Here is a 27,355-nt window from a genome sequence, read left to right as displayed (position 1 = left end):
TACCCCATCAGCAGTTTAAGAGGTATAGTATTAAGAAAATATAGAGGATGGAAACAGAATTAGACTGCTAGATGGTTAAACACTGATGACCTTACACAGTCCATAGCTTGTCCAAAGTGAAGGACTATTTTTTAAAAATCCAAAAACAAATAAAAAATCACAATATAATTTTTTTTTTAAATCTCATGATTTTGGGGATAATCTCATTATTGCAGGGGCAGAGAGGGGGCTAAGGCTGACTCATGATTTTGGGGTTGTCAATACCGTATTCGAGCCAAGTCTCGTTGTGACATCTGGTGGTGTGTTACTCACTATTAAACACGTTTGGAATGAGTATTTGCATATTACAATGTTTGTAGGACAATGGCTGAGCCCATAATTTTTAATTTTAGTGGCAACATGTACTGAAGAGCTACTTAATCTCTAGAGGCTGGAAACTGGCTATAAACCCTACCCCTACTTTAGCAATAATCAGCATACAGCACTGGTGTGGTTAAGCTTTAATTTTTTTACTGAAAGCTTCAATCCTGCAGAGGTAGCCATGCTCCTTCCACACCATGCTCTGTGCTCCCCACTCTGACTCCTGCTGATCGTGTCATTTTTTCTGGATTCAGTGGCACGTGCCACTGAAGAGGCATCACCAGGGGGTCACAGGGCAGTCAAATATCAACAACCAACCCTAGGGAGGCAGGAGGGCTGCAAGCCAAGGGCCTGCGCTGCCCTCGGCCACATCGGGCTCCACCCTCCCTTTGCCCGTCGGCAGCAGCCCCCGCTCTGAGCGTTCCAGCGCGGAACGTTCCATCTGCGGGAGAAGAGGGGAGCAAACCAGTGGGCGGGGAGAGGTGTCGCGCATGCGCTCGCCCTCGCCGGGGACATGAGAGCGGATGGTACCTTCCACGCCGAGCCTGGCAGTTGGAAGGGCTTGCGTGAGCCTCACCCGCACAGCGTCGGGCACGCGAGAGGCGGGGCTTTCCGAAGCCCGGTTCGGAGTAGGCGGGGCCAGCCCCTCGCCGGTTGGCGGAGGTGGAGCCGCAGCCCGCGCGCCCCTAGTAACGGCCACCATGACCCAGTCGGTGGTGGTACAGGGTAAGTCAGAGTGAGTGACCCCCCCCATCCTCCTCCCGCTCCCGCCCCAGCCCCAGCCCCGCTGACCCGTGTCTCTCCCCGCTCTGCAGTGGGCCAGTGCGGGAACCAGATCGGCTGCCGCTTCTGGGACCTGGCGCTGAGGGAACACGCTGCCGTCAACAAGGTAACGGCCCCCGGGAGCGGCCCTGGCACCGCCTCCCCCCCCCCCAGCTGCCGGGCCGCGGGCGGTGCAGCGTCAGCTCCCCGCGGGAGCGGCGACCGGGTTCCTCCTGAGCGCGCGCAGAGCCCGGGCCCCCACCCCGAGCGCGGCTTCCCGGCCGGTGCCGCCCCCATCGGAGGTCGCCGCTGAGGTCCCGTTAGTTCCCCCCCGCCCCCCGGCGGCAGCTCCGCGCGGTGTTTCCCCAGCGTCTGGCTCCGCCTGCGGGGGCCGGGGCAGCCTGAGGACTGGGGGCTACTGGGCTGGACGGCGGGGGACGCGCTGACCTGTGCAGCGCAGCGCAGCCCTTGGGGATCTGAAATCTCACGGCCGGGGGTGACCTGAGCAGTTCCTCGCCCAGCCCCGCCGGTGGGGCCGCCCCTCGCGCCGCTTCCCCAATCCGCGGGGGAAATTAGCGGCTTCGACATGCCCCAGGAACGCCGCCGCCGCCGCCTCCCGAAAAACCTTCCTTTGGGACGGAAACAAAGTCGCTCCCGGGACCCAGCCAGCAGCGGAGTGAAACTGACATGCTCAGCAGTCACATGTGTCCTGTCAGTTTCCTTCCAGGCCCAACCAGGAGCCCTCCTTTTTGTGTTTTCCTGATGAGAAACAGACATGTTTTGATAAACTGAAATTTTCTCTTGAAAAAAATTAGTTTTGTGAAAAGGGCATTTTTCATCTGAATGATTTTCTGACACACTTTCAGCTCCAACCAGGACTGAGCAGTTAGTACTGCTATTCCTTTTCCACCTACTATGTAATTGTTTCCCATAAGGAGCCTTTCATGATGCGGCTGATTATCCTACATTGTCCTGCTATGGGTTTCTTCCACTTTCCTCTGAAGTATCTGATGCTGGCTGCTGTTGCAGACAGGATACTGGACTAGATGTACCTTGGTTTTCCCAATCTGATCCAGTATGGCAGTTACTATGTTCCCTTCTCAGTCCTCCTTCTTCTGGTGGCCTTCCATCACAATCAGTTTTGCCAGTGCTGGGCACATAAGGTCTGGTGTGTAGCCCAGGCAAGATCTTCCATGGTGCATGGTTCCTCCAGGAGCTGACAGACATGGTTTATATTTCACTGCAGTCACATGTATCTGGGTCATTGAAATAACCCCACTGCCACATACTGGCTTTTGACCTGCCAACTCTTGTTCTGAGATTTAAACCAATCCTTCTCTGTGCCTGTGGGAATGCGTTTGCCAGTTTTAGTCCTGCTAAAGCCGATGTGCTCCCTGTGCAAGTCTTTTTAAGTCCTTCAAACTATTTTTACTACTACAGTTCTGCTTGTGCAAATACACTCATCTCCAGCCCATGTGACTCTGACAGATCTAGTCACTGCCAAAGAGTGTGCGTATTTTCTCAGTATTGTACTAATATTGATTTGCAGTATGATGGCCTGTTGATTTTTTGGCATTACAAATAATACAGTCTATGAAGGTATGTGAGCATTGCTCTGGAAAGTGATTTAATTATCAAAACACATGTAGACCTTGAACAAAAAATCAGGGCTTTGGAGCTGTGCTCTGGCTCCACTCCAGCTCCAGGCAAAAACCTGCAGCTCCACTGCTCCAGAGCTGCGTCGCGCTCCAGCTCTGGGCTCCGCTCCAAAGCCCTGCAAAAAATAAGTGTTTAGTTCTTTGGTTGTCAGATGTGATCACAAGGCAACAGCAGTGATTTTTCTAGGAAAAAAGCTGAGAATATACATCAATAAAGAACACTTAGGGCCCAATTCTCTGTTGTTCCACAGCCAAATTTTGTGGCTTCAGCAGCTTAAAGAGGCAGCAACAGGCCCAGGGGAATTCCCTACTTCAGGGGGCTTGCCCAATTGACATAGAATCAGTGAAACATCTTTACACCACTCTCCTTCCAAGTCCCAGTGTAGTGTGTGTTGTTGTCAGAGTGTTACCGGTGTGGTGCTCTGCTTTCTCCTTGTTGATATCACTCGGCTGCGTGCGTGAGTTCCCTCTGTGTGCTGCCCCAGCTCTGCAGATAGCTGACACAGCAGACCCGACGAGAACCCCCAATAACCACAGAGTCCAGTAAGATGCAAAGTCACGTCGGCTAGGTTTATTGCGACCTCGGACACAATGGCAGTTCCCTGTAGGTTTCTTAGCCTAATTCAGGGCATACTATGAGAAAGTGCCTCTTGGCAATGGACCCAGCTCAGTCAGTGGCGGGAGTTTCCACTGCCCCCTCGGCTGGACAAAGACACCGCCCCAAGGATGCATTCTTATACACAGATACAAACAAGTTACACATCACACCTGACGTATGGAGGTGCAACCTTTCTACGTAGCACGGTACAACCCCTCTATGTATTAAGGTGCCGCCTCTCACCTTGTACATGTTGGTTCGATCAAAACAACTCTATCCATCATATTATCCTTTTGCCCCTGTCGTTGGGATGGGCCAGCCTGTTCCTTGTTATCTGTGTGGAATGTGCAAGTATGTGAATGTTACGTACCTAAAAGGTACTGATCTTCTTGCAGCATCAGCCCTTTCCTTGCCAGCTTCTGTGAGCAGGGCCTGCCTCTGGCTCACAGCTTAACTTTGCTTTATGTTAGCAAAGTCTTGGCCATTATTTTAGTTTAGGCCTAGGCCTCATACCGGGCCTCTGATACCAAGGTTTATATCTTAGGGCCTCCTTTTACTACATGTGTATTTGGAACACTGCTGTGGACCAACTATTCTCTACTTTTCATAGTCAACAGCAAATAGAGTGTATATCAGAGCAACCGTGGGGTTTCTCTAACTTATCCAAGTAGGCCCCCGGCAGGATCAAAAATACAAGGAGTATAAAGTTGCACTAAAGTCACAATTGGTCCCTTCGCCATTCCTATATTCAGCACAGGGACAGAGTAACAGATAAATGGGCCCAGTAATTAGCATGCTGAGGACCCCTGAATGGAAATGTGTCCAATTTGCAAGAAGTATATAGACATTGTTTAAAGAAAAATTTCAATGTGTTAATAAAGATAATGGTGGACAGTCTTTTTGGCTACCTTGCTTCAAAGCAGCCAGTACTGGTTCCAGTTGTGACAAGATATTGGACTAGATGGAATACTCATCTGATTCATTATGGCAAATCCTGTGATTCTAGTATACAGCAACACGCTTTCATTTTCAGCCCACTGTTTAGTGGGCAGCTGTACAGTAGACATGGATCAGCTATAATACCATAACAAATGCATGTAAAACAGCGAAGCCAGTTCTATTGCTAATTAATAAATGTATTGTTTTTTCATAGAATACAAAAATCTTCAAAAACACAAAATTAAAGAAAATATAATATTGGTTGTGATTTGTTAAATCATGCATTGAATAAAATTTCTTATTGAATGAATTGTTTACTTTCATAATTACAAATTCTGTGTATATTTTTAACTAAATACTGTTGTACATTGTTAGCCAGAAATAGCATTGAGAATCTCTAAAATTGCACACTTAAAACTTGTGCAACGTTTCTGTTTTTTTAGAAAGGAATTTATGATGAAGCATTAAGCAGCTTCTTTAGAAATGTGGATACCAGGTAAGCTTTGCTGTATGAAGACACCTATTTGAAATGTATCAGAGTAATTGATTTCAGTAAGTCAGCCATCCCTATCTGCTATTGCCCTGAATAAACTACAGTTTTATCTGTGTTTCAGGTCAAACTACTAATTGTGCTAAAAAGAGATCCTAACATCTTGTACTTTCATACATTGTGTCTATTCTCCTCTTTGATATAGATCTTTGCTATTCTAATTCTATGAAAGTGTTCTCCTCCTCCTTCTCCCACCCACCAAAAAAAAACAGTCAGTTAATAACTGCACATTAACCTTCCTTTAAAATAAAATGTATTCTGTTTCAGCCACTCAGTCATATTTAAATGCCAGGCTTTATAATTATGATTTTTCGTGTTGATTGGGGATCTTGCAAGAGGAATTCATTTAAGAAGCACAATCTGTGCAGGCCTTGACAAATTTACCTAACCTGTTCTAGCATGAACACTAGGATCCATAGCTAGAATTTAAAGAAAAACAAACCCACCTATCCCACCATACTGGTACCCCTGCTACTCCTCCCTGCTTACACATGTGCATCTAAGCCACATCCTCTGTAACTTAATTAAAGGAATAAAGCAGTTGTACTGCTTACCATGCATGGTATTTAGCTGTAACACTATTAAGCAGCTTTCTATCTAATATGATGGTGAATCAGTAGCTGCAAGATAGTTAAGATGGGGTTACAAAGTTCAATTTTAATAGTGGCTTTAAACCTTTATTTTGTAAAGACTTCATTGAAATGGCAAAAAACAAAATACAGACAATACATTTTGAGTACTGTTTACATTTTGGATTGACTCACTTAGATTCCTTGCAAAAAGGTCACATTCCTTGCTGCTTTGGTCACATTCTTTGGCCACATTGTTCTCCTCATATGCTGATTCCTTGAATACCAGTTATACATCAATATGTTTGTCCATAGACTGCTTTATAACTTTTTTTTTTTTTTAGCTATAACAGAAAATGTTTGTTATGGTGAACCTATGAGATTTTAGTTTGATGGCATTTGTGCTTCAGCAGATTTGTCATCACCCACTCAGGAAGGGAGGGGAAGGGAGAGAGTGTGTACCTCATCAAATCATAGATTAGGGTTGGAAGAGACCTCGGGAGGTCATCTAGTCCAGCCCCCAGCTCAAAGCAGGACCAACCCCAACTAAATCGTCCCAGCAAGGGCTTTGTCAAGCTGGGCCTTAAAAACCTCTAAGGATGGAGGATTACCACCACCTCCTAGGTAACCCATTACAGTGCTTCACCACCCTCCTAGTGAAATAGTGTTTCGTAATATCCAACCTAGACCTCCCCTACTGCAACTTGACACCATTGCTCCTTGTTCTGCCATCTGCCACCACTGAGGACAGCTTAGCTCCATCCTCTTTGGAACCCCCCTTCAGGTAGTCGAAGGCTTCTATTAAATTCCCCCTCATTCTTCTCTTCTGCAGACTAAATAAGCCCAGTTCCTTCAGCATCTCCTTGTAAGTCATGCTCCCCAGCCTCCTAATAATTTTCATTGCCCTCTGCGAGACTCTGTTCAATTTTTCCACATCCTTTCTGTAGTGGGGGGCCCAAAACTGGATGCAGCACTCCAGATGTGGCCTCACCAGTGCTGAATAGAGGGGAATAATCACTTCCCTCGATCTGCTGGCAATGCTCCTACTAATGCCAATATGCCATTAGCCTTGGCAACGAGGGCACATTGTTGACTCATATCCAGCTTCTCGTCCACTGTAATCCCCAGGTCTTTTTCTGCAGAACTGCTGCTTAGTCAGTCGGTCTCCAGCCTGTCGCAGTGCCTGGGATTCTTCCATCCTAAGTGCAGGACTTTGCACTTGTCCTTGTTGAACCTCATCAGATTTCTTTTGGCCCAATCCTCCCATTTGTCTAGGTCACTCTGGACCCTATACCTACTCTCCAGCATATCTACCTCTCCCCCCCCAGCTTAGTGTCATCCACGAACTTGCTGAGATGAATCCATCCCATCATCCAGATCATCAATGAAGATGTTGAACAAAACTGGCGCCAGGACTAACCGCTGGGGTACTCCGCTTGATACCAGCTGCCAACTGGACATCGAATCATTGATCGCTACCTGTTGAGCCCGACGATCTAGCCAGCTTTCTATCCACATAGTCGGTTCATCGAATCCATACTACTTTAACTTGCTGGCAAGAATACTGTGGGAGACCGTATCAAAAGCTTTGCAAAAGTCAAGATATATCACATCCACTGCTTTCCCCATATCCAGAGCCAGTTATCTTATCATAGAAGGCAATCAGGTTGGTCAGGCATGACTTGCCCTTGGTGAATCCATGTTAACTGTTTCTGATCACCTTCCTGTCCTCCAAATTCTTCAAAATGGATTCCTTGAGGACCTGCTTCATTTTTCTGGGGACTGAGGTGAGGCTGACTGGTCTGTAGTTCCCCAGATTCTCCTTCCCCTTTTTAAAGATGGGCACTACATTTGCCTTTTTCCAATCATCCAGGACCTCTCCCAATTACCACAAGTTTTCAAACATAATGGCCAATGGTTCTGCAATCACATGAGCCAACTCCCTTAGCACCCTCGGCTGCATTGCATGCAGCCCCATGGACTTGTGCATGTCCAGCTTTTCTAAATAGTCCTTAAGCTGTTCTTTCACCACTGAGGGCTGCTCGCCTCTTCCCCATACTGTGCTACCCAGTGCAGCAATCTGGGAGCCGACCTTGTCTGTGAAGACCGAGGCAAAAAAAGCATTGAGTACTTCAGCTTTTTCCACAACATCTGTCACTAGGTTGCCTCCCCCATTCAGTAAGGGTCCCACACTTTCCCTGACCACCAGCTTGTTGCTAACATACCTGTAGAAACCCTTCTTGTTACCCTTCACATCCCTTGCTAGCTGCAACTCCAATTGTGCTTTGGCCTTCCTGATTACATCCCTACATGCTCAAGCAATATTTTTTTTACTCCTCCCTAGTCATCTGTCCAAGTTTCCACTTGTAAGCTTCCTTTTTGTATTTAAGCTCACCAAAGATTTCACTGTTAAGCCAAGCTGGTCGCGTGCCATATTTGCTATTCTTTCTGCACACCGGGATGATTTGTTCCTGGGCCCATACTAAGGCTGCTTTTTTTTGTAAATGCAGCCAGCTCTCCTGGACTCCTTTCCCCTTCATATCAGCCTCACAAGGGATCCTGCCCATCAGTTCCCTGAGGGAGTCAAAATCTGCTTTTCTAAAGTCCAGGGTTCATATTTTGCTGCTCTCCTTTCTTCCGGATCCTGAACTCGACCAACTCATGGTTACTGCTGCCCAGGTTGCCACCCATTTCTATCTCCCCTACCAGTTCTTCTCTGTTTGTGAGCAGCAGGTCAAAAGAAGCACAGCCTATAGTTGATTCCTCCTGCAGTTGCACCAGGAAATTGTCCCCAACACTCTCCAAAAACTTCCTGGATTATCTGTGCACTGCTGTATTGCTCTCCCAGCAGATGTCAGGGTGATTGAAGTCCCCCATTAAGAACCAGGACCTGTGATCTGGAAACTTCTGTGAGTTGTCCGAAGAAAGCCTCGTCTACCTCATCCTCCTGGTCTGGTGGTATATAGCAGATAACCACCGCGACATCACCCTTGTTGCTCTCGCCTCTAAACTTATCCCACAGACTCTCAATAGGGTTTTCTCCAGTTTCATGCTGCAGCTCTGAGCAATCATACTGCTCTCTTGTATGCAGTGCAACTCCTCCACCTCTTCTCCCCCGCCTGTCCTTCCTGAACAGTTTATACCCATCCATGATAGTGCTCCAGACGTGAGTTACCCCACCGAGTCTCTGTTATTCCAATCACATCATAGTAGACTAAGGGGAAGTTTCTGAACTGAAGAAAAATGAGAGTAACCTTTGAGTGCTATTTAAATTCCCATACACTTCATTACCTTTATTATTAACTAGATTATGAAACACAGAAGATCATGAAGAGCTGCTAAACATTCCCCTGCCCATTTTTTTTTTAAATAAGTTAAGTGAGAGCTTATGCAAGGTCACTGCAGGCACAGGACCCAGGTTTTTATTTTAACAGCCCCGAATATTACACACTGCACCATATTGCATTTCAGAGTGATTAAACAAGTCTAGTTGTCCTTTGCCTAACCACTATATACTACGATCCTCTCAGAGTCAGAGCTAGAATCCAGCTACTTTGCCAGCGATGAGTAGGGGGATGTTCCTGATGGTAATATTTCATGCTGACCACCTTAGCGTCACGTGAAGTTGTCCTTAAAATATCAGTGGGATGGGATCCTGTAAAGACTTTATTTTAGGGAATTTCCATTAGGCCTTTGCAAGTAGAGTGTGTGGTGTATATGTGCGTGTGAGGGGCAGCGTTATTGTTTTGCATTGGGTCAAACCTGTGGACAGGAGAGATTAATGAGAAGGAAATAATTTTAATAATACTGTATCACTTCCATAATGGATCTGATGTTATAAAACATTTCTCCCTTTTCCAGAAATGGTGGTGATGGTGCTGATATTCACAAAGGAAAAATCTTCTCTTTAAAAGCACGAGTAAGACAATTTATAAGGATAATTTTGTATACATTGCATACTTGTGACTGACTGTAAAGAACTCATGGTTTAAACTTCCTGTGTTTACCTTTTGTCTTAAATGCACAACTTCAAACATGCTTCTCAAACTAAAACTGAAATTTCTTAGTTCCTCAGGTTAGTGTAACAGTATTATAGTCCACTTTGCGGGCAGACTTCAGTAATAATTTGAAATGTATAATTTAGGAAAATGTGTAGATCACACATATAGTTGGCATTTGTTTGGAGGGGGCAGTAAAAGGTTTTATTTGAGTCACTTAGTTAACATAAGTTTTTGAGAGGAAATATCTTTGAAAATCTGTGCCAATATTTTTTGTTACTAAGTATTCAGCATGTTATGCATTTAACCCTTGAAATTTTGAACAGCATAAACAAAAGTTGCAATAACTGAAATAATGCTTCATTAAATTTTGTTTTCTGACAAGGAGATCAAGGTGAATTTTTCTAGAGTCGGCTTCTCAGTCATAGTGTATCTTTTAAAATAAGATATTTATGCCTGAAACTTTAAAGGAACAAGATACCTTTTATCTCGCAAGTGCTCGTATCCCTTTTGTGTAACTATTTCAAAGAGTGGCATACTGACTGAATTAAAATTTTTCTTTCTCTAAGGCTCTCTTGATTGACATGGAGGAGGGTGTAGTGAATGAAATTCTGCAGGGGCCATTGAGAGATGTGTTTGATAGCAAGCAGCTCATCACAGATGTTTCTGGTTCAGGGAACAACTGGTGAGAATAAACTCTTCTTTGCAAAGCAATTTTAGCTACTAATAGATGGCAGTTGAAAAGGGAAATGATAACAATGTCTTTCTAGAGGATTCTATTGCACCGGGGGGAACTGAGCCACATTAACAGTAAATCTTAGAGTTGCTGTCACCTTGAGGAGAACCTTGAAAAGCATTTTATTTATGAATCATTCTGCTGATATATCATTTCTTCTGTGTTTCTCTTCCCTCGCTGTTTTTTGTTACTTGACCTACTTGCATAAACAAAGGATCATTTGTCTTAGGCATTCTCCTGTTCCAGCGGCTCATTCTTCACTGAAGGTCATAATCTAGTTTGGGACATTATGCAACTTGCATGGAGTGAGGAGTGAATAACAGGAGCAGATGAATTTCTGACTTCTAAGCGACACAGATCCTGACTTTTTGTCACAAAAAAGGGAGGAGAAACTCCGAATAAAGTAGATAACCGAACAAATTTCCAATTTTTCTCTGAAGTGTTAGCACATCTCTAATAATACTGTGTGTACAGACAAGAATAGGAAGAATTAGAGTGCAAATCTGGACATTTAAATTTTCTTCTTATTTCTCATATTTGCAGGGCTGTAGGTCATAAACTGTATGGCTATCAGTACCGGGAACACATTGTGGAAAAGCTGAGGAGGACTGCAGAACACTGCGACTGTCTGCAGTGTTTTTTTGTAATTCATTCAATGGGAGGTGGTAAGCGTTTTTTCATGGTTAGCATGTCTGCAAATGCCACAAGTGGAAAAAGGAACTAGATTTTGAAAATTTTTAACTTTAATAATATAAGACACTGGTAACATAAGGATTTTTTTTAATTAACAAAGACCCTTTAAGTCAAGTTAATAGTAGTAATATTACCATAGCGACTAGGGCTCCTTTTTGTTAGGCACTGTATACAGTTGGATAGGATCTGAAAACTGAATATGAAAATAGTCCCCTGTTTTCCATGTATCTTTGTGCTGTGTCTTCAGTGTAATATGCTTAGTTTGAGAGAACCTGCTGCTTATTATTCTCAGCATTGCAGAAAAGCAGTTATATTCTCCTCATCCTCCAGTCTCATAATTAAAATTGTCAGCTGTTAGGATTCCAGAATATTAGCTGTCCAAGGCAGAAAATACACAGTTTAATTTTCAGCTCTCTGATTTGAACTTAATATTGACAGTAAAGAAATGGGGGGGAAATCATGTTCTGACTTCAAAACCGACCAAACTTAATAAGGAAGTCACTGAAGGAAAAATAAATTTGAACACCAAAAAGTACCACTTGCAGTCATCTCACTGACTATAATTACACTCAAACATACAAACTGTATTATGCAAAACTCATTATGGAGATACCCTGCCTTTTCCCAGGATGATATATCTACACACAAAAGCTGAAGATGCCCATTTACCTGCATTATTGTGCTATTTGAATCTGTATTTTAGGCTTAAGTAGAGATGCACGCTGATTGGATACAATATTTGAGTGTTCCAAAAAGATTCCGAAACCACATTTTTTATAAATATCTATCCTTATGTTTTTAACAAAGTTAGCTAGACAGTAGATATAACTTGCTAAGAAGAGCCATGTCCCATCACAAGAAATGTTCCAGAGTAGACTGGATGTAACACTTAAGGTATTTCATAAAAGCTTAGTACAAGAGTTGGTCTAGAATTTTTCAACTAAAAGTTTTTCAGTCAGAAAACACCAATTCATCAAAACAAACTTTTTACAGAAAAGGGTCATTTTTCATAGATTCCAAGGCCAGAAGGGACCTAGATCATCAAGTCTGACCTCCAATATAACACAGGCCATAAAAGTTCCCCAAAATAATTCCTACAGCAGATTTTAGAAAAACGTCCAGTCTTGATTTTAAAAGTGTCAGTGATCGAAAATTGACCAGGATCCCTGCTAAATTGACAAATTTCCAATTTCAAAATATTTTTGGAAAAAAAAGTTTAGAAATTGATTCAACATTTCTTCAGTTGACCCAAAAAAATTGTTTTCAGATTTTTTTGTTCATGAAAATGTTCAAGATTTCAAATTCTTATCCCAGTTCAGGATGGAAAAACCTTTTCCTGTCCAGCTCTACTAACTCCCACTGTGATCACTGAGTGCTGAGCACTTATGAAAATCTGGTCTGTAATGTACAAAGAAATCCTGTGTTTCAGAGGGGATTTAAATAATTCAGGATGTTGTTTTTAAGCATTCTCTCTTTTAATTGTAACTATTCTCTTAATTATTCTTAGGGACAGGATCTGGTCTTGGTACTTTTGTACTAAATGTGCTTGAAGATGAGTTCCCGGAAGTATATAGATTTGTTACTTCAGTTTACCCTTCTGGGGAGGATGATGTCATTACTTCTCCATATAATAGTGTTCTGGCTATGAAGGAACTTAATGAGCATGCGGACTGTGTGCTGCCAATTGAAAATGAAGTAAGAGAGAGTATTAATATTCTCGTCAATTTCTCTTGTTGTGTACACTACAGAGGAAGTGTTTCTTCCTTCTCTGTATTGATGAACAAGAAAATGTTATCCTGAAACTTATTTTCGAAAAGAACCAAAGTGGCTTGGGCTCTTAAGTTCCTTAAGTCACTTTTGAAAATGAGACTTAGGGTTAGGGTTGTCAACTTTCCAATTTAGGAAAACTGGACAGTCTGCTCCTTCCTCCTCCCCCTGAGGCCCAGCCTTTTGCTCCACCCTCTCCCCCAAGGTCCTGCCTCCACTCACTCTTCCCCCTCCCCTCCCCTGCACCCAGCCTAGGGACCGCCGCACTCTGCCCACCCCACCAGTTACCTGCAGTGGGCGCTCTTTCCATAAGCCACTCACTCAAGTCACAACTTGGAGCTGAGGATAGAACCCAAGATTCCCGAGTTCCTGCCCCCCCCCCGCTCTAACCCAATAGCCCCCACTCCCCTCCCAGAGCCAGGGAGAGAACGCAGGAGTCCTGACTCCCAGCTGCCCCCCAGCAGTTCCTCCAGGCCACCAACACTGAGGCAAGGGACGGTTCCAAACACGCCCTGGTGTCCCCTGCCTGTCTGGGTCCATGGAACTGGGAGCAGGTGGTTGGTCGCTTCCATCTGGGGAACTTGCCCCATAGTTTGTAGCCTCCCCCACCCCTGCAGCAGCCGTGACCCACTCACCCTGGCTGGCTCCAGAAAACTTGCACGGAAATATTGGTTCTGGGGTCTTCCCACTTTTCTTGAAGGGTTTATCGAGCCTCTGCTCCTGGTTCCTCTGCACCCCACACCCAGGGGCTCTTGGGGCCCTGGCTGCCAGGCTACCTTAGCTGTGGCTTGGGCAGGCTGGCTGCAACACGCCAGAGCCTGTCAACTTCTGCCACCCGGAGAGTGCGGGGAACCAAGTTCCCAGGGAGTAGCGCTGGAGGCAGCCGGGCTCCTACCTGGGCAGTGATCATGCTGTGCATGGAGCGGGGATGGGCAGCCTGACCTGTTGGAAAGTGGCCCCGTGCAGTGCAGTGTGCCAAGCCCAGGCCCCTCTGCAGCCGGAAGGGAGGCAAGCTCTCCAAACGGACCCTCTCTTGACATCCGAGCCCTGCAGGTAGCGGGCTGCCCCCTTCCTTTCCGCAGCCTCTCCGTTGTGCTTGAAGCTTGCCCTCCTCCCCTCACCCAATCAGCTCACAGCACCAGTGCGAACCAGTGGGCGCTCCTCAGCCCTGGGCCGGCCCCCTCCTCAGTCAGAGCTGTGAGAGGCTTCCTGTAGCCGAGGCTGAGGCTCTCCATCAGCAGCTAAACAGCTGTTGACCTTCCCACCCTCTCGGCAGGGAGGATTATCACGTTTACTCTAGTAATCAGACTTTTAGTGCTGACCGGACACCTTTTCGACCAGACTGTCCAGTCAGAAACCAGACACCTGGCAACCCTACTTAGGGTCCTAAGTTACTTCGGGGTTTTTTTGAAAATTTTATCCTTATTTAAAAATTGCCCAGTACTTTTTCCCTTTCCTTACAGGGAATTCTATTCCTATGTCTGCTTTAAAGTAAACAGTAAGTGATTGCAAAAACCCTTGTTTTTAAGATCCTTATTCTCAATATATGGCTATTGGTTTATAAACAAAATTGTTCCCCATGCAAAAGTGATTTTTTTAATTTGGAAAAAAATCTTTTGTGCTGTCTTTTGAATTATATTGAATATGAGAACAAATATCTTATTTAGAAAATACAGGTTTTTCTGTATTTGAATAAAAATTAAACTTGTGTTTGAATTAAGCTTCATATTTTCTTGACACATTTGAAGAAAAGCAGTTCAAAAATACGTTAGTCAGTTGTGAATGACCAAAAAGTGAAGCAGACGTCAAAGGCACAAACTGTTAATTTGAGCTACTGTGCTTAAATTTTTGTTCTTAGATTTTAAGTTTTTACTGAAACAAACAGGGACACTGAATGTGAACGCTCTGTGCACAGGAGTACCTGGAAGCTTTTGTTTATAATAATTATTTCATTTGTTTTCTCTCCAAGTCTTTATTTTCTATAGTTAGTAAAATTCATCAGATGACCAGTTCTGGAAAGCTAGGATCAACTGTGAAACAAAACAGCTTGTTAACCTCAAGTGCAGGCAGTATCAAAACTGAACAGGAGAAGCCATTTGATGCTATGAACAATATTGTGGCCAACTTGCTGCTGAACCTGACAAGGTAATCTTACTGAGTATTCCACTATGCAAGTAATGCTGCGAGAGATAGTATGCAGAATGGATGTACTGCACTTCAGAAAATATTGATCCATTCTCAGTATGGTATTAGTCAGCTGTTGTAATTGAGTTAATAAGCACTGTTCAAGTCTTGTAACAGCAATCTAAAGAACCGACTTCAGGGGGTAATTTGGCAAAGTGGCTTACATTTTAGCATGAGGAAACTACTGTAGAAACCCTAAAAGGGATATTGAATGAAATCCTGTCCCATTGAAGTCAATGGCAAAACGCTCATAGACTTCAATGACACCCCACTGACTTCAGGATTTCTCCTACTGAATCTGTGGTACAGATGAAGTAAGAGGTCATCCGAATTCTTAGGATTTATACTCTTCTAACTTGCTAGCCTAGCTTTGTAAACCTATCATGAAAACTTGCCCTTGGCAAAACAAACTTTTTTTTTTTTTTTTTAATCCATGGTTTGCCCTAAAGATCTAGTTTTGGGTGGGGTTTTTTTTGTTTTTTTGTTTTTTTTTTTTTTAAATGATTTACTCACCCATTGGAGGAAGTGATTACTCACCACAGGCAAGTAGAATTTTTTTAAGCTATTCAGGTCTTGGACCCTTATGCTGTGTGTCAAATAGGTGTTAAATAAATTTAAAAGTGAGAAGTTATTCATGAGTGATTTTTCAAAAGACAAACTGAAGTACATTCAAATATAAGAAAATATTTATGCAGCAGAAATGCGATTTCACCTTTATTAAAAATAGGAACCTAATATTACAAGACAGGGTATAAACAAATATTACTCACGTAGTGATACACCACCTCTTGAATATACCTGCTACCCCCCAAACACTAGTTGTTTAATATACAAAACTAGTCACTATAAGAACTCCCATTGAAGTTAATTGAGACTAATGGTTTAAGAGTACTGCTCCACTTATTGTAACAGGTTGGTTCAAAAGATGTGTGAATTTATGCAAAATCATTATTAAAATACATTTGGTTACTAAAACTGATGTCTAATTGATTACTTCTCACTTTTTTTTTTAAACCCATCAAAACTTTTTGTCTAGTGTTTCCAGGTTTCTTAACTCTTTCATCCTATGAGCATTCCATGTCTCTGGTCCTCCATCTCCCACCACCTGCTGCTACCCTGTGAACATTTGTTTAGGATTGCGACATCAGAATTACCATTTTTTCTCCTTTTTTGGCTGCTGTTATCAGTGCAGTACACGCAGTGGGACGGAGGCATAACTCCTCTACTCTTCTCTCCATTCTTGTTGTCCTCAGTTTATTTGCATAATGCAGTTCTTTTGGTTGAAATGAATTGGTGGGAAGATTCTTGCACATATATAGATATTGATTGCCTGTAGCTTTATACAGTCACACATTGTTAAACTGAGATGTTAAAAGACTTGTTCCTGCTAACCAATTCTCTTTATTCCAGTTAATGACCATAGCTAACGTGGTAATCCCCTATTGTGTTTAGTAGTATAGCAGCCCTTACTCCCTAATCCCTATTTCCAATTATTTGAAATGATCTGCAGTAGTAACCCTGAAATGTCTAGTCAGGGGTCGGCAACCTTTCAGAAGTGGTGTGCCGAGTCTTCATTTATTCACTCCAATTTAAGGTTTTGTGTGCCAGTAATACATTTTAACGTTTTTAGAAGGTCTCTTTCTATAAGTCTATAATATATAACTAAACTATTGTTGTATGTAAAGTAAATAAGGTTTTTAAAATGTTTAAGAAGTTTCATTTAAAATTAAATTAAAATGCAGAGCCCCCTGGACCGGTGGCCAGGACCCGGGCAGTGTGAGTGCCTCTGAAAATCAGCTCGCGTGCCGCCTTTGGCATGCATGCCAGAGGTTGCCTACCCCTGGCTAGTTACGAAGGGAGTTATCACACCTCAGGCTTATCTTCAGCCAAAAACCACATCTCTGTAGAGCAGTACCTTAACCAGTAAACAGTGGGTGCTTAGTTTTAATGTTCAGTGCTTTTTTTTTAAGAGAAATTAAGACTATTGGTACAAATGTATGAAAAACCAGTAACTCTCATGATAGTGATTGATTCACCAATTCTGAAGTTGGTAAAATGACATTATACTTCATGAGAGACACAAGTTGGGTGAGGTAATATCTTTTATTAGACCAACTTCTGTTGGTGAAAAAGACAAGCTTTCAAGCTCCACAAAGGTCGTCTTCAAGTCTTGGAAAGGTAATCAGAGAGTCGCAGCTAAGTACAAGATGAAACAGATTGCCTTGTGGTGCTCGAAAGCTGGTCTCTTTCACCAACAGAAGTTGGTCCAATAAAAAATCACCTCACCCACCTTGTGTCTTTTATATTGTGGGGCCATCATGGCTTCAACAACACTGCAAGCATTATATTTCATCTCCATGATGTTCTCTGTTATAGGGAACAACTGGAAAAAAAATATGGATATAACAGTAACAAATCAAGCTGCTACATAATTTTTTGTAAGTAAATGATTTTGTTTTTATAATAGTACTATTAAACTTTTAGCTCTGCCAGGTTTGAAGGTTCCCTTAATATGGATCTTAATGAAATCAGCATGAATTTGGTTCCCTTTCCTCGACTTCATTATCTGGTTTCCAGCTTGACTCCTCTGTATACATTGGCTGATGTTAATGTACCTTCTAGACGGTAGGTGAAACAGACTGTTATGGAGTAATGGAGGCTACGCTATAGCTGAGGTCTGGTTTAAGCCTTATTTTTTTCTCCTGTAACTTCCACAAAAGAAAACTGTATATTCTCTGTCTAACCCCAGGATAAAAGTTTCTTTGGAAGCCTGTGGAAAAAATAAAAGAAATTTAAAAGCACTGTGGTATTTCCAAAATTTCCCTGATATTCACTTTGAAAATGTTCTTAATGATGTTTTATTTAAGCTCAATCTCCACAATGGCTTGGTTTACAAACTCAGAATATGTTTTGTTAGCCTTTCGGAGAAGTGCTTTTTTAGTGGGTTCTTTGGAAATCAGTGAAGGAACTGCAAAGACATATATTATTAAGAGCTTGGTGGTAGGGTATTTCTACCTCCCACCAAGGAATTAAATCCCACCATTAGAGCAGTGATAGAAGGTGGTGCAGTGCTGGTGGAGGGTCCCTGTACAGGTAAATGAGAGGGTGGAAGATGCAGTGAGAATATTCCAGGGCGGGGTATGGAGCAGGATGCAGGGGACTGGGAGATGTGCCTACTGTTGGTAGGGAATGGGGGACACATGGAGGGTAGCATTATGTTCTCAGCTCTTTAATAGAGAGATTCTGGGTAAGGTAAGTGGAAGAGGACACAGAGTGGGGACAGATTATTTACAGTGGACCTGGGGCACATGGAAGAGCGGCTTAAAGGAGTATACAGGGACTGAAAGAAGGCATGAAGGGGACTTGTGAAGGTGGAGTCTTTTATCTACATTAAAAACTTCACATGCTCAACTTTCCAGGCATAAAGCTTTAAACTTTCTTTCCATCCTCTACTACTCGATATTATGCGCAAGTATAATTGTACCTCTCTTCCCAAGACTCCACTCCTTTATGAACTTTCCAGATCCTACAGTAGAGGAGCTTTACATCTTTGGGCCCCATAAGATCATTCAACCATGGCTCTCCTTCCACAGATTACATAAACCAGTCCAATTTGAACTTTTGGGAAAATTTCCTTTTTTTGAATAAAAAAAAATTTTTTTTTAAGTGCCAAACAACTCTTTTTAAGAAATAAAGTTAAAAGTGTGGTTCAGTGGGTTCCCCCCCCACACACACACATACTATATATTTTTTAAAGGCATAGAATTTTTGTAAAATAAGGTAATGAACCTTTAACACACACAAGTCTGGGAACAAGGATGGTCCATGTAAAGGGACACTTAATTTGAAATCTAGTTAATTCTAAAAAAAATCAATTTGAAATACTTTCAGTTTCGTCTGCCAATACCTATGGCTTTACATTCACAATTTCCTTTTCTCTTAATTTTTTCCCTCTTCCCTTTTACTGGGTGAAAGAGCCACAGAAAAGGGAATCTGACAGTACACAGAATGCTTTCAAATGTATAAAGCAAACTGGAAAGAGCAAAGAGGAGAGAAAAAAATCCCTATTCTCTAAATCTAAGGAAGTCTAGTCTGTTGTAACTTGAACCATCTTTTACCACACTGAGCTTCAGGTTACATCAACTCTGGTACATTCATCACAAGTCTGGGACACTATGGGTAAACTCAACACAAGTTACTGGCATGTAACTTACTCCCCCTTATCCACTATTTCTGAACTTGGTATAATTTATATGGTAAGGTGCTCAAAGAAAAGAGTGCCAAGAAAAGCAAATGATGTGTGGTCATAAGAGGATGTACGTTGAAATAGGCCACCCAGCTTGTACTATTGTTTGAATATTTTTTGACTGTCTAATTTATCCTTTAAAATAACAAGGAAGTGGATGAATTTCAGTTGCTCTTAAATTACAAGCTATAGGATTAGTGAAGAACTTCAACATGCTTAATAAAAGTAGATAACTGCCTTTTTTTCTTAATTTAGGTTGGATCAAATGTTTTCAGATGCTTTCAGTAAAGACCACCAGTTGATTCAAGCAGACCCAAAGCATAGCTTGTACCTTGCCTGTGCACTTCTGGTTCGAGGAAATGTACAGGTTTCAGACCTTCGCAGAAACATTGAAAGGTTTGATCTATTCGTATGGCTTGTTTGTGCACAATTACTTATTACAGAAGCTGTTGTCAGATGCTCACAGATGCTCCCTATTCATACAAAAAGCTTAAATAATAAATTCAGCAAAAAAAAAATTTAGTTATAGGCACTTGAGAGAGGAAATGTTACTGACCAACAGAAAATGAGTGAAAGAGCTTGAAAATACTATTCTGTGCTTCCTAATGACATAATTAGTTAATAAGCTTTGTAAGTAGTGAACCTTTCTAAGCATCATGGGACCTTTTCCAAGCCAAATCCGTTTGTGGTTATGATCAAGTGATTACCAAATAATTTTCTGCATACCATCAAAAAACCCCACCATTCTTATCATATACCTGTCAGAAAGATGTTTGCTGAGAGAATGGTTCAGTTCATCTCCCAGTTTTTGCCCCCAAGCCTCACTCAACCCCAGGGGAAGCTAAATTTCATACGCTTGATGTAATAAGGGCATTGTTATATTACCTTAACATGACACAATCATTCAGAAGCACACCTAGTGATCTTTGATGATAGGCTTGGAAGGATTCATTTTTTATTGATAAACGTAGGTAAGCATTGATTTCACCATACATGAAAAATATTTCCACTAGCAATTATTAGGGCTGTCAAACGATTAAAAAAGTAATTGCGATTAATTGAGATAAAAATATTAATCGTGATTAATCACTGTTTTAATTGCCCTGTTAATAATAGACTACTAATAGAATTTATTATAAATATTTTGAATGTTTTTCTACATTTTCAAATATATTCATTTCAATTACAACACAGAATACAAAATGTATTATTTTTCATTACAAATATTTGCACTGTAAAAAGATTTTTAAAAAGTATTTTTCAATTCCCTCATACAAGTACTGTAGTTCAATCTCTTTATCATGAAAATGCAACTTACAAATGTAGATTTTATTTTAGTTTAGTTTAGTTACGTAACTTCACTCAAAAATAAAACAGTGTAAAACTTTAGAGCCTACAAGTCCACTCATTCCTACTTCTTGTTCAGCCAATCGCTAAGACAAACAAATTTGTTTACATTTACAGAAGATAATGCTGCCCACTTCTTAGTTACAGTGTCACCTGAAAGTGAGAACAGGCGTTCGCATGGCACTTTGGTAGCCGGCATTGCACAGTATTTATGTGCCAGATATGCTAAACATTCGTATGCCCCTTCATGCTTCAGCCACCATTCCAGAGGACATGCTTCCATGCTGATGACGGGTTCTGCTCAGTAATGATCCAAAGTAGAGCAGACCAACACATGTTCATTTTCATCATCTGAGTCAGATGCCACCAACAGAGGTTAATTTTTCTTTTTTGGTGGTTCGGGTTCTGTAGTTTCCACATCATAGGGTCGCTCTTTTAAGACTTCTGACAGCATGTTCTACATCTTGTCCCTCTCAGATTTTGGAAGGCACCCCAAATTCTTAAAACTTGGGTTGAGTGCTGTAGAAATCTCACATTGGTACCTTCTTTGTGTTTTGTCAAATCTGCAGTGAAAGTATTCTTAAAACAAATGTGCTGGGTCATCATCTGAGACTGATATAACATGAAATATATGGCAGAATTCAGGTGTAAAACAGCAGGAGACATACAACTGTCCCCCGAGGAGTTCAGTCACAAATTTAATTAACGCATTCTTTTTTTAACAAGCATCATCAGCATGGAAGCATGTCCTCTGGAATGGTGGCCGAAGCATGAAGGGGTATTTTCAAATATATTTGAATATGTAGGAAAAAGTCCACAAATATTTATAATACATTTCAATTGATGGTCTATTGTTTAAGTGTGATTAAACACTGATGAATCACCATTAATTTTTTTAATCGTGATCAATTTTTTTGAGTTAATCGTGTGAGTTAACTGTGATTAATTGACAGCCCTAGTAATAATAATAAATTTACAGGTAGGCAAAGTAAAAAATGATGCTTGAAAACTTCTTAGAGTTTTAATTAAGGATATTTATATTGTATATTTTGACATGTGATATTGACAATTTGGGTTTTAACAGTTATAAAGCTTTAATTTTTTTTGAATTTTGTCGGCTACTGTCATTAAATCTGAACCCCACCATAATTTACAACTGTGTGATTAAAAATTAAAAAATGATTCAAACCCATAAATTTGTACAACTGTGATAATTTAAATCACTAAAAATAAAAAATGCTTGAAAATAAATATCAATATCTGTCAAAATTATTTTTAATAACATTGAATTCTGCCAACCCTGCCTGAGAAGGTTAAAGGTCAGGCAGTATCCTCACAGGTTATCAAAATGGATCTTCAGCTATATAAAAACATGGTACAAGCTATCCAAGTTGGAACCAGCTAGCTACATTAGAACTCATTCTGCTAGAGTTCAGTCAGCCTCTGCTACCGGATTGAGGAATGTCCCTTACTGAAAATATGTAAGGCAGCCTCCAGGAGCTCAGTCAACTCATTCACAAGTCACTATTCATTGTAGAGGCTTCCAGATCAGATGCCCATTTTAGTAGGGTTGTCCTGTAGTCATTTTTAAAATTGGACTTCAGTACCCATCTCCAAGGAAGCAGACAGTCACCAAGGGTGAAATCTGTGTGTACAGTCACTGAAGGAAGAATGGTTACTAACCTTACAGCAACTGTGGTTCTTCGAGATGTGTTATCCACATGGTCTCCAGGACTCGTCCTCCTTCCCTTCTACTACAGAGTCCTCCTTGGGATTTGTTATTGACAAAAGAACTGAAATATGCTTGGGCCTGCTCTGCCCTTTATGATCTCGGGTGCTGAGGTGTGAAGACATCTAAGGCACCGGTAGGCAGCCGCAAGACAATGGACAAAGGAATCCAGTCCGTAATGTGCACCAAGAGTGGAATCCATATGGACAACACATCTTGAAGAACCACAGTTACTGGGAGATAAGTCCTTTCTCCCAGCACCAGCACCTATATGATCTGTCAACAAACTTAAGAATATGCTGTCTATGGCATCTATTGTATTACACTATGTCTGACTAGTTTTGGCTGCAGCTAGGCTTCCCCTTTTTTATGGGAAACAAACTGAGTGAAGTATCTTATGATACCGGTCCCTTGAAGGTAGCTTTATTTTTAATACTGAAATATAAAATAAACTAACAAATTATTATTAAAATTAGCATTCTCCTGTGGTTTTTAAGCTTTAATTAAGCTGCTAATTTACAAAGTCTAAAAGAGTTATGCCAAATGCCAATTATAATGGCTTTTTTCTTCCTGAAATTTTATATGCAGGTGCCCTTGAGATTGCTTGTTTTAGCAAAGTAAACAGAACTGTTAACACGGTGCTATGTACTGTACCTTTTGCTTGCTTATTTTAAGCTATGAATTTATGTATTGCAGGTTGAAGCCTTCCCTTCATTTTGTCTCATGGAATCAAGAAGGCTGGAAAACTGGCCTATGTTCAGTACCTCCTGTGGGCCATTCTCACTCACTGTTGGCATTAGCTAACAACACTTGTGTGAAACCAACCTTTACAGAGCTCAAAGACAGATTCATGAAGCTCTACAAGAAAAAGGTACAGTGAAAAGCAGCGTAACATCCCAATGTACTTTAAAGTAGCAGTAGTCTCTTCTATCATTTTATTGTTTGAGATGTGGAGGAGAAAAGCAAATTTCAGTGCAAGCTGCAACAAAGAAGATATTGCTTTAATATACATACAATAGACTTTGCACTCCGAATGCAAAGCAGTGTTGTGGACCTATCTTTTCTGATAACAATGCATTATTTTTTTTTAGTAGTATTCCTGTACCACCAGAATGAGTGTCTTGATAACCCATCCTATGTCTGAATTGCACCTCACCAGGATAGCTGGGAGCATGCTACAAAAGTGTACCTCAATTAAGCCTGTTTGTTTGCAAGGGCAAAGGAACTGGAAAAGCTGCAGCTTTGTCAAAGCAAAAGATAGAAATGTTAACTAAGTTATTGCTCATAGGTTTTTTTTAATGTTTGTCATAAGTCCTGTGCTATTGATCATCAAAATTGTTAAAAAAAACCTTTAAGTTTTTAACACCAGTACTCTAACTCACCGTATCAAACTTGTAAAATCCAGAGAAGCTGTCTTGTAACACGGACTGAGACTTCAGTTTTGTCATGGAAGTCGTGGCTGTGGCAAACATACAGCCTTAGCTAAAATGAGGATGGTGTTTAAGTTAACAACTAAAACTAAGTTGGGCAGATAACCCAAGAAAAGACTGAAAGGAAAAGAACCGTATATTGAGTTAACAGGATATCCTAAAGTAGTGGTTCTCAACCTCTCCAGACAACTGTGCCCCTTTCTGGTATCTCTGCCTCTGCAGTCCTGCATGGTATGGTTTTTAAAAAAAGAAACTGAAGGAGATGTTACTTCTGTCAAAGATGCCAAAATAGCTGGGTATTCCTGTCCTTCTGATGGCATGGTAACTGAAACTAAGGGCACTATACTGATGATAAATGCTGACGAACTTAGGAATTTCAGCAAGGGAGAAGAAAATCTAATGGGTCTGGAATCTGATTTGTCTTGCATACCCCCAAGTTACACCTCACTTTAAAACTACTTGCTTATAAAATCAGACCTAAAAATACAAGTGTCACAGTGCTCTGTTACTGAAAAAATGCTTACTTTCTCATATTTACCACATGATTTCCAACGGATTTATTTTATATAGAGAGCAGTATAAACAAGTCATTGTCTGTATGAAATTTTAGTTTTTGCTGACTTCACTAGTGCTTTTTATGTAGCCTGTTGTAAAACTAGCAAATATCTAGATGAGTTGATGCACCCTTTGGAAGACCTGCACACTCCAGGGGTACATGTACCCCAGTAGAGAACCACTGTTCTAAAACACCTTTGGAAGTTCAAAGTTTTTAAAGGAATCCTAAAAAGTGGGAAGATTAACCTTAGAGCTGTTGATGCTTCCTATGTGGACTGAAGGAGGTTTTCTGTTAATATAAATGATCCACCTTCCAATCCCCAGGCATTTACACTGGGGGGTTAAATCAGCTGAACAGTGGCCCTCGGGGTTTGAATTTTTCACATACTTGAGCCAGGTAGCTAGGTTGTAGTTAGCTACATTTTAAGTTTAGTCCTGGCTAAACACTAATGTCAGTGAATTCCAGACACTACAGCCCACTACAACAAAGCCACAATTGTCTGCCAGCCTGCTTTGATGGGCCCTCTAAAGGTGGGTGGCAGATAAACATAAGCACTGAACTTCTGGCCTGGCAGGGGAGTCATTGTGCCCTCCCAATCCTGGGCTTCTCCAAGGGCCAGAGAGGCCCTCAGCATAATGTAGGCATCCCTGAGGGCTTTTCTAAATTACAGCAGCTTCCCCACATTATCCTATGGACTGCAGTGCTGCCCAGAATTTCTGCAACGTACAGCACTGCTCCACCCACTCCCATTCTACACCAGAACTTTCAAGGGGAGTCTCGGGAGGCCGCCTTTCCCAGGCAGAATCAGGGTTGTTGGGGCTTCTTTATGTGCAGCGGCCGTTTTGCCTGTCACAAATGGGCTGGAGCATGGATGAGGGCCTTGCCCACATTCAAGATGGGGTCGCTGAAGTAACCAGGACTTAGGCCCTTAAAGACTTTTGAAAATAATAGCATTATGGACCACCTGCCACTTCAGAAGCAGCCAGCAGTCAGTCAAACCAATGAGTAAAAATGCTGCTGCATTCTGAACAAATGGCAAATAGTAGAGAAGTTCTGCTGTAAACTCCACTAATCAGGAATTACAATAATAAAGCATTTATTGCCTTTACTCCATTATTATCTTGGTATCTTGCGGCACTGGAAAAAACACTTTTGAACCACCACTGGCACCTGGCTTTCAATATAAAGGGCTTGGTCAGAAGTGACACTAAGGGCTTGCCTACACTGTGCCATAGTGCGGACTATCGGGGGGTGAATTGCAAAGTGTATCAAAGTGTTGCGCACTAACCGCCCCATATGGATGCTGCTGGCCAAACTAGTTTGTGTTCTCTAACTGTTAGGACTATGTTCACATGAACTAGGTACTTTTTAAGTTCATGCCAGCAGCATCCACACAGGGCAGTTAGTGTGCAACTCTTTGGTATGTTCTGCAATTCACACCCCAATAGTCTGCACTGCAGTGTAGTCGTAGCCTAAGATTCTGACCTATGTATTGGTGAATCCTTTCAACAAGCTTCTACACAAAGGAACAAGCCTCCTTAATGATCTTTATTTAGAGTAAGACAGGATGGAGGATGAGGTATGTGACTGATCTGGCCAGCAGTATTGTTCAAGATCCCCTCCCAGCTCACCCAAAGATTAATTAGATCAACCTAGCAACGTCACTCAGGGCTGTGAAAAAATTCATGCCCCGAGTGCCGTCACAAGGTTGACCTAACCCCCAGTGCAGATGCAGCTAGGTCAACGGAAGAATTCTTCCATCAATCTAGCTACTACCTCTCAGACAGGTGGATTAACATCAGTGGAAAAACCCCTTCCATTAATGTGGGAAAAGTCTACAGCAACGCAGCTCTGGCACTGTAGTTGTGTCGCTGTAGCAGCTGTAGTGTGGGCATGCCCCAGAGTATTGCAGCAGGAAGTTGCTAAGTAGCATTTCAGCAAAGGATATAGTGAATCTAGACCGTCTTTCAATCTATTTATGATAGTGCTTGTTGTCCCCTTTCAAGGTAGGCTAAACAATAATGTATATTGAGCTAGATGAATCTAATCTAACTCCTTGTGCACAGAAAAGGATATGTTAATCTGTGTATATTCTTATAGGCTCACCTTCACCATTACTTGCACGTTGATGGGATGGAGCAAAGCTGTTTCTCCGAAGCCATATCATCCTTGTCAGATCTAATAGAGGAATATAACCAGCTAGATGCCACTAAAAGTGCGCCTAGAACATATCCCTCAAGACTGAAGATAGCTATGTAACAGAGGAAGAATTGCTATTATTTGCAGAACAGCAAACTGCCTAAGATAACTGGATGGGTTGTGAAAGCAGCTAGGACTAATCATTCCACAGGGATCCTGCTACTGTCCCTCTCCCGGCTGACTGGGAGTGTTGTATCAAGTGCTCAGACTGGAAAAGGGACCAACATATATCGCACACTAGCAGAGTAAGTAGTGATCACGTCTGCCAGGAGGAGAGAAGGGAGGAATTGTAACAGCCCAAAATGGAGTTGGTGAACTCCTTGGACCAACTTGCATTAATTGATCCCTGCTTTGGAGCAAAGAGTCCCCTTGGTATAAGATACACGAGGGAAGGGAAATCCTACATTTCCTTTTTTGAGATGAAAGAAGGCATCTAGTGAGTCGTTTCTGAAGTTCCTAATATCCTAGAAAATTTATTTCCAAAATGATGGTCTAAGTGATGTGTGTAACTATTCACACCTTAGAGTGTTGCTTCGTCATTGTATTTAGATGTAATTGAACTAAAATTTTCCAACTTGATATCAGAACTCGCAATATGAAGAATAATTTGACAACAGATGCATCAAGTATAATACTAATATATTGTATAATAATGATTCACCTTTCGTGAACTCTAGGTTGCACTAATGTTGGTTTATATACTGATGAGGATAAGAGGCTAGCATAGTATGCCGCCTCTTTATCTAATAACTGTGATCATATGTACTTATGATATGGATTGTTTGGAGAATGAAGATTATATTCTTAAAAGAACCTAATTAAAATAGAAGCATATTTTAAATATATAATTAGAGTAAAGAGATTTTTGTATTATGATCAGACTATATTTATAAACAGTTGTCTTAATAACAACTCCTGTATTTTTGCAGAATAAAATATGTGGATATTCAGAATTTGTCTGCCAAGCCTGACTCTTTGGTCTTAAAAACTGCGTTGAGCAACTACAAATGGACCCATAAAATTACATTTTTTTC

General features: G+C 41.6%; 1 protein-coding gene across 1 annotated transcript; it reads left to right on the top strand.

Annotated features, from left to right (window-relative positions):
- Positions 1–991: 991 nt before the first annotated feature.
- TUBE1 (tubulin epsilon 1) lies at positions 992–27,240 on the top strand. Its single transcript, XM_045010485.1, has 12 exons — positions 992–1,086; positions 1,176–1,249; positions 4,761–4,813; positions 9,298–9,355; positions 10,004–10,119; positions 10,714–10,835; positions 12,371–12,558; positions 14,600–14,775; positions 17,299–17,439; positions 19,316–19,456; positions 22,833–23,007; positions 26,223–27,240. The coding sequence occupies exons 1-12, from the start codon at positions 1,062–1,064 to the stop codon at positions 26,379–26,381; spliced, it is 1,428 nt and encodes a 475-aa protein (XP_044866420.1). The 5' UTR covers positions 992–1,061; the 3' UTR covers positions 26,382–27,240.
- The last annotated feature ends 115 nt before the right edge of the window (positions 27,241–27,355 follow it).

Source organism: Mauremys mutica, chromosome 3, assembly GCF_020497125.1.
Source record: "Mauremys mutica isolate MM-2020 ecotype Southern chromosome 3, ASM2049712v1, whole genome shotgun sequence".
NCBI lineage: Eukaryota > Metazoa > Chordata > Testudines > Geoemydidae > Mauremys > Mauremys mutica.
This window is presented reverse-complemented; position numbering and strand designations above follow the sequence as displayed.